We start from the raw sequence: 8534 nt of genomic DNA, 5'->3' as shown, positions 1-8534 counted from the left end.
AGACCAGGCTGGTCTCGAACTCACAGAGATCCGCCTGCCTCTGCCTCCCGAGTGCTGGGATTAAAGGCGTGCGCCACCACCGCCCGGCTGACCTGGACATTTTGAAAGGTGAGTTGTATATCCTTAGTAGTAAAGAAACAAAATGAGAACTTCCAAGGGATTTTGCTTGGTTTTTTCCCCCTAATGCTTTGCCTGCATGCATGTCAATGCACCACATACATGCCTGGCACCCAGAGAGGGCAGAGAGAGTGTCAAATCCACTGGACCTGGAAATTAAGGATGGCTATAATCCATCAAGCGAATGCTAGGAACTGAACCCAGGTCCTCTGTAAAAGCAGCAAGTGCTCTTAACCACAGAGACACCTCTCCAGACCCCAAACTTTGAAGTTTAAGAATGCTATCCAAACCTCTGCCCAGCTTTACTTAGTGAATGAAGCTCAGACTGACCAACAACACACTGAGCAGGTTTCTGATACCTCGCACTGACACTCTACCTTGGGTATTGGTCAGAAGCATTCTCCCAAGGTCCACAACAACCAGCACAGGATTCTTGAAGGTGAAATCATCCGGAAATATCACCTGAGGGGCAGAAATGTCCAGCCGGACAGTCCACCGCTTGCTTTCCTCCTGTGAAGGCAAAATAAAATTCAGTTGCCAGCCTGCTGTAACCCCAGAACTCAAGAGGCAGGAGGACCAAAGTTCGAGGCTTGCCTCAACTACTCCATTTTATCACTGTTAACTGTGACTGCTGAACAGCTTTGTGGAGGTATCTAAACATTCCTGAAACCCAGCCAGGATGCCAGTCCTCAGGACTGCAACACAAGACACTTGTTGGCTAAAGGCATTACCACAGGCCAATGTTTGAAATAGAGAGCAAAAGCTAGCAAATTACTAATTGGAGGAGTTGTTTGTTGTGATTGATGATCCATAAATTAAAATGGCTTTTGTTTGCAATTACAAGGCTTAATAATTTGACATATCATAGAAATCATGAAATACAAATTATGTTTAAATCAAAACACTTTTATTTACTCATAGACATTGGTAATCATAAACTTTCACTGGGCATGGTAGCACACTCCCTTAATCCCAGCACTCGGGAGGCAGAGGCAGGTGGATCTCTGTGAGTTCAAGGATAGCCTGCTCTACAAAGTGAGTTCCAGGATAGCCAAGGCTATTATACAGAGAAACACTGTCTCAAAAAAAAAAAAATTAAATAAATTTTCATGCTAAAGTATCTTAAAGAAAATATACATTCACATATTTGTAATATAAATAATATGGCATGTCATAAACTGGTACATTGTCCTTTTTGATTAAAATTTGCCTCAACTGTATGTGGTAAAGGTTAGTTTATATATAAATGTAATAAGGAACCCACACCTGATACTACCAAAATGGCCAAGAACCTGAGACTAAATAGGTCATGGGCACTAAGGGAAAACTTACTACTACTATTCTGCAATAAAGTGACACCTAATGTCCTACTACTGTACCCACAGTGCATCACTCAGCCCTCACCAGAGAAGCTTTCTTTTAAGTTAAATAAGTTCTTAAATTATAATGATAATTATTATTATTATTATTATTAGATGATGAAGAAGAAGAAGAAGAAGAAGAAGAAGAAGAAGAAGAAGAAGAAGAAGAAGAAGAAGAAGAAGAAGAAGAAGAAGAAAGCTTCTACCAAACTGAAGTTTTTTGAGTGGATGAAAATGTCAGGCACAACAGTATGTATCTGCTATTCACTCATTGTGAATCTACATATTAAATTAAAAAACAAACACAAAGAGTAAAAATGTAGGGTTGTGAGAAGCCCCAAAGCTCATGCTGGGATGCTGAGGCCACCAGCTACTGCCAACATCTTCGCATCTTGTCACTTGCAGAATTGCTGACACAACTCTCTATGGCATTCTCCAAACTTATACACATCTCCCTTTGTTATAGTGTTCATTGTTTCCCTTCTAGAATGTGCTTGCTCTATACAATATCCTTATCTAGCACATAAAGATGGAAGGAGAAAACCAACAGCACAAACTTCTCTCTAGCTGTCACATGTGCAATGATATGCATGCCCCCCCATATAATCATAAGGAAATAAAATGTTAAAAATAAAAAACTAACCTATCTCTAGCACTAAGTACTGGGAAATGTTTACTAAGATGTACAGTGTCACACAGAATGACAAAGAAAGCCGCAGAGATACTCCTCCACAGTCCCAAGATGGCTGCAATCAAGGTCAGATAACAAGCGACAAGAAAGATGTGGAGAATCTTCACAAACCAGTGGGCATATAAATCATTCAGGAAAGTAATCTGGTAGTCCCTAAAAATGTTAAACCTAGGGCCACCACATGACCCAGCACTCCACTCCTGGGTGAGCATGGGCGAGAACTGAGATCTGTGTCTCCACAGACACAACCTGACTGTGGGCAGTGGTACTATTCCAACGTCAGGGATGGGGTGGGGGTGCTGCAAATGTTTACTAACCAAGAACAGATAAATAAAGCACGGTATATCCATAAAGGGACAAGCAAAGACCATGAAAATGAATGTGATCACACACACACACAACAACAACAACAACATGGATAAACCCTGAAAGTATTAAATTAAAAAGCCAGACACAAAAGGGAATGTGTTCAAATATTACACAAGCATGAAATGTTTGGAACAGACAAATATAGAGGCCAAAAGAAAAAGACCAAGTCTGGTTGTCAAAACAGAGGGAAGAGGCGTTAGAGACTACCAATGAGTTCAGATTCAGCCTGGCTGACCTGGACATTTTGATTTTTTTTTGTTTGTTTGTTTGTTTTTGTTTTTCGAGACAGGGTTTCTCTGTGGTTTTGGAGACTGTCCTGGAACTAGCTCTTGTAGACCAGGCTGGTCTCGAACTCACAGAGATCCGCCTGCCTCTGCCTCCCGAGTGCTGGGATTAAAGGCGTGCGCCACCACCGCCCGGCTGACCTGGACATTTTGAAAGGTGAGTTGTATATCCTTAGTAGTAAAGAAACAAAATGAGAACTTCCAAGGGATTTTGCTTGGTTTTTTCCCCCTAATGCTTTGCCTGCATGCATGTCAATGCACCACATACATGCCTGGCACCCAGAGAGGGCAGAGAGAGTGTCAAATCCACTGGACCTGGAAATTAAGGATGGCTATAATCCATCAAGCGAATGCTAGGAACTGAACCCAGGTCCTCTGTAAAAGCAGCAAGTGCTCTTAACCACAGAGACACCTCTCCAGACCCCAAACTTTGAAGTTTAAGAATGCTATCCAAACCTCTGCCCAGCTTTACTTAGTGAATGAAGCTCAGACTGACCAACAACACACTGAGCAGGTTTCTGATACCTCGCACTGACACTCTACCTTGGGTATTGGTCAGAAGCATTCTCCCAAGGTCCACAACAACCAGCACAGGATTCTTGAAGGTGAAATCATCCGGAAATATCACCTGAGGGGCAGAAATGTCCAGCCGGACAGTCCACCGCTTGCTTTCCTCCTGTGAAGGCAAAATAAAATTCAGTTGCCAGCCTGCTGTAACCCCAGAACTCAAGAGGCAGGAGGACCAAAGTTCGAGGCTTGCCTCAACTACTCCATTTTATCACTGTTAACTGTGACTGCTGAACAGCTTTGTGGAGGTATCTAAACATTCCTGAAACCCAGCCAGGATGCCAGTCCTCAGGACTGCAACACAAGACACTTGTTGGCTAAAGGCATTACCACAGGCCAATGTTTGAAATAGAGAGCAAAAGCTAGCAAATTACTAATTGGAGGAGTTGTTTGTTGTGATTGATGATCCATAAATTAAAATGGCTTTTGTTTGCAATTACAAGGCTTAATAATTTGACATATCATAGAAATCATGAAATACAAATTATGTTTAAATCAAAACACTTTTATTTACTCATAGACATTGGTAATCATAAACTTTCACTGGGCATGGTAGCACACTCCCTTAATCCCAGCACTCGGGAGGCAGAGGCAGGTGGATCTCTGTGAGTTCAAGGATAGCCTGCTCTACAAAGTGAGTTCCAGGATAGCCAAGGCTATTATACAGAGAAACACTGTCTCAAAAAAAAAAAAATTAAATAAATTTTCATGCTAAAGTATCTTAAAGAAAATATACATTCACATATTTGTAATATAAATAATATGGCATGTCATAAACTGGTACATTGTCCTTTTTGATTAAAATTTGCCTCAACTGTATGTGGTAAAGGTTAGTTTATATATAAATGTAATAAGGAACCCACACCTGATACTACCAAAATGGCCAAGAACCTGAGACTAAATAGGTCATGGGCACTAAGGGAAAACTTACTACTACTATTCTGCAATAAAGTGACACCTAATGTCCTACTACTGTACCCACAGTGCATCACTCAGCCCTCACCAGAGAAGCTTTCTTTTTTTCTTTCATTTATTTATTTATTTATTAAGTTTTATTCTATATATTGTGTTGTTTGCATGTGTGCCTGCAGGCCAGAAGAGGGCACCAGATCTCTTTACAGATGGTTGTGAGCTACTATATGGTTGCTGGGACTTGAACTCAGAACCTTTGGAAGAGCAAGCAGAGCTCTTAACCACTGAACCATCTCTCCAGCTCCAAGCTTTCTTTTCACATAGATGGTAATTAACACAGACCCACAACTGGACAACACAAAAGGTCACAGACCTTCGAGTGCTCAACCCTGGAAATGTCTTTATCAAACCCCTCCCCTAAGACTCAGGGGTCTTTCTGGAGGAGGAGGAGGCAGAAGTATTGTAAGACACAGAGGTGGTGGATGACCTTAAGGAAACAGTCTTCCAGGCACAACAGGATGGTGTACATAGGAACACACAGAGACTGTTCCGGTACCTACCAGACCTGCCTGAACAGGTTGAAACCAGACAAAATCCCATCCCCAACCAAGAAGCTATTTGCAATTGATACCTGCTGGGAAAGAGGAAATCAGTTTTCTCTAGTGGAGTGTCACTTAGTACATCAACCACACTCCACAGTGGGCCCCATGCCCAAGAGCAGTGAACCAACACGAAACAGACTCCATGCTTTGCGTGTGTATTTGTTTTGTCTTGTTTTACTGGGTTGTTTATCTTAATTTTCATTTGTTTAAGTTTAATTTTTTTTGAGATAGAAATAAATGAAGTTGAATAACTAGGGATATGGGGATGATCTGGGAGAAGTTGAAGGAGAGAGAAAGAATATGACCAAAATATACTGTAGACAAAAAAAAAATTAATAAAATTAGAGAAAAAAAGAAAGAACCCTCTCTTTTGAAGATAACAGAAAGGCACTCATAGCTGTAATGTATGCTGAAACACACATACACACACACACACACACACACACACACACACACACAAGGAAACAAGACTAATTCCTCATCCCCCACAAGTCCTTAGGCATTGGACTTCGTCCACAGCTGCTTCTCCAGGGTCACAGGAGCCACACCTGTCTAACAGCTCCATCTACTGCCATGGCTAGACAGTGTGCTACCACACCCATGGTCAGAAACCGCCTTTCTGGACAATGAAGCTGCTTCTTGGCTTTCTCTATGCAGGTGTCGAGTCGGTTGGGCACACAGCACCACAAAACCTGCACCCCAAGTCGAGCACTGTTCTACTGGATACCCTTTGCCTACAGCAAGAGGAAGGTTCTTCTGTGAACTACCTGCAGATGAGGCCTGGAGAGGCACCCAGGGAAGTCTCGAAAGAAGCCTCCGAGCAAGGAAAACATGATCTGGTCAGCACTGTTCATCTTCTTAACCACTAGTGGAGCTGTTTGTTTTATGACAGATACAATTATGGATTCCCCCCCCCTTTTTATCTCACCTAGTTGGCATAACTGATATGAACAAGCCAATCTACTACAGGTCATGAACTCATCAGGAAACAGGGTTGCTTCTCCTGTCCCCAACAGAATCACACAAGGCTACTTACAATAAAATCTCCCACGAGCAGCCGATCAAGAGTCTGGCGGATCTCAGCCTTGGTCTGCATCTTCAGCTTGTTATATTGTCTTCGAGCAGCCTCAGCTACCCTCAACTCAAGCTCAGACTGATAACCAAAACCTGCAAGATTGGCAAGGCACAAGGCGTCAGAACTTGCAAGCTCCTGGGCCAATGAAATGCTGTCACTCTGCTCTTACCCAGAAGACCACCAAAGTGGGAAAAGGCAATCAGGCACAAAAACAGCTCTTTGCTTTGCAATGGTCCATCACAGGACAGCCAGGAGAAGGCCGGGGGGAAAGGTGGACAGCCTTAAGGGCATGGAGACAGACGAGGGAATGATACCTGACTTATTAGAACCCCTAGGAACATTTCTGAAAACTCCAAACTGCTGTCTTTCAAAATTATTATAAAGCAGAATACTGTACTGAAGGAAAAAAATTCAGCCAGGTCACACATGGCTACTGATGAATGAACAGTCTCACAACTAGCTGCACGGTGGCACACGTCTTTAATCCCAGCACTTGGGAGGCAGAGGCAGGTGAATCTCTGTGAGTTTGAGGCTGGCCTGGTCTATAAGAACTACTTCCAGGGCAGGCTCCAAAACTACAAAGAAACTCAGTCTTGGGGGGGGGGGGAAGCTTCATGCCTGTCAAAAGACTACAGGAGCTTCATAATGTGCAAGGACGAAGGTGAAGGATGCATACAAAATAAAAGTTACTGTCTTACAAGCCTCCTCATCAGTGAAAGCACTCCTCCAACGTCTCAACCTCCTTGGGGAGTAAAGGAAGCAATTAGTTTAGTGCATCAACAATGACACTTAGGACCCTATGGTCGAAATCAAGTGAAAAGAGAGAGAGAGAGAGAGAGAGAGAGAGGAGAGAGAGATGCTGCCACCTAGAAAGAAATTCTTGGATATTCTACCTTAGTCCACCAACCTAAAACATCCTGGCAGAAGAAATTGCCATCCCAGAATGAAGGATGAAAAAGTGCAACCTAAAGGGACATGGGAAGGACACTGGCGAAGGACACTGACTCGGTGTTCACACACAATCCTTCCACTTATTCTGGAGCTCTTGCTGCAGTACCAGGTCATCCAAATGCATTACAACCTTGTCTAGAGCACCAGCAATGACCCAAAAGAAGATCCCCCCCCAAAGGTAACATAGGATCAAACAAACAAAAAAAAGTTAACCTGAGGTATGAACCTTTCCCTTGTAGAAAAAGTCTGCCACTTTTTTAATAGCCTGTGGGTTGTAGATGATGTTCAAGGGCCTCGTGCTGACATGCAGCCTCCTCTCAAATTGGCTGTGTACTGGATTCCTCTCATAGAGCATCTCAAAGACCGGACTGTCTGGGTCTGCAGCTAAAGGAAAGAATGGAATAGTGAACACAGCAAAACAACCACCACACCCAGACAGGTCTGCAAAACATGCTGGGAAAAAGATGCTTTCTAAATTCTTTTCTCATCAGTTCACAATTATGCAGGTTTTTAAATAAAGCCTAATGAGGCCAGACTCTGATTTTTAACAGGAATCATGGCAGCTAGCCTACTGTAGTTCTTCCCATAATGCAAACCAAGGCCCAGAAGGCCTTGCAAAGCTACCCTAGGGACACCAGAGGAACAAAGTCCCATCCGAAGGGTACCAGGATGCCTCCCAGTACAATACGGATCCATCTGGCAAACCACTATGCACAGAGCAGAAATCAAAGTCTACCAATCAATAATAATGATTTCTTTTAAGGATTAGTTTTAAGGACACATGAAAAATTACCCGGGTATTGATCACTTCTGTCTGCCGATGCAGTCTGAAGACCAAAAGACTGTGAGACTCTGCCAACTTCTTTCTGCTGTTAAACACATCCACAAAAATGCTTCAGTGGGCAGGAGAGACAATGCACTGCCCCTTCATCTTACACGCCTTGCTCCCTCTTTGCACACATGACTCAAACCCCTCCACACTGAGCTTTACACATCCATGTACTACTGTGCCACTTCCCGAAGCTGACAATGTACTATGGAACCCGGCGCCTCTAATGAATGCCAAGTGAATAGTAACTATTTATAATTTTTCAAACTTTAAGCCCACCCTCCCACACTCTCTAAGAACATTCAAAAAGAAGTACATATAGAGAAAAATGGATAAATATTCAGCCAATTAGACTATGTCTTTGACAACTTAGTAAGACTGAAGATCCCATAGCTGGTAAAGAATATTCCATATAAAATTTAAAATATATAGAGGACTTAAGGCAGTTCTCTTTTGGACTCCTGGAAAGATGAAATCTCATAGGAACAGTAGGTCGTGAGTATAGCTGTTAGACATGGGAAAGACTCAAGTGTTAACTATGAAATGCAGAGAGCAGTGGTGTTCCTGCCATTATTCCCAGGTAGACAGACACTTCCACAGTGGCTACAGCATGGGGAGGGAAGTGTCAGAGCCACACAGCTCACCAACATTTCCTCTCTACCAAAGTCAAAGGACCTCATCCCAGCCCGAATCCAATGATCAAATGTCAAAATCAGTCCAGTTAACAGAATTTTTGGCTTCCTAAAAAAGACATAATATACTGACACCCACGTGTG

General features: G+C 42.8%; 1 protein-coding gene across 6 annotated transcripts in view; it reads right to left on the bottom strand.

Annotated features, from left to right (window-relative positions):
* The window catches only part of Vps13d (vacuolar protein sorting 13 homolog D), a 227774-nt gene that overhangs the window by 187704 nt on the left and 31536 nt on the right, over positions 1-8534 (bottom strand). For all 6 annotated transcript variants that reach the window (XM_026782068.1, XM_026782067.1, XM_026782066.1 and 3 more), the window contains 4 exons: positions 7723-7798; positions 7143-7313; positions 5940-6070; positions 3366-3498 (listed from right to left, as the gene is read on the bottom strand). In XM_026782068.1, the coding sequence (XP_026637869.1) occupies positions 3366-3498; positions 5940-6070; positions 7143-7313; positions 7723-7798 (511 nt within the window). The remainder of the gene's footprint in view (positions 1-3365; positions 3499-5939; positions 6071-7142; positions 7314-7722; positions 7799-8534) is intronic.

Source organism: Microtus ochrogaster, chromosome 10, assembly GCF_000317375.1.
Source record: "Microtus ochrogaster isolate Prairie Vole_2 chromosome 10, MicOch1.0, whole genome shotgun sequence".
NCBI classification, from domain to species: Eukaryota; Metazoa; Chordata; class Mammalia; order Rodentia; family Cricetidae; genus Microtus; species Microtus ochrogaster.
This window is presented reverse-complemented; position numbering and strand designations above follow the sequence as displayed.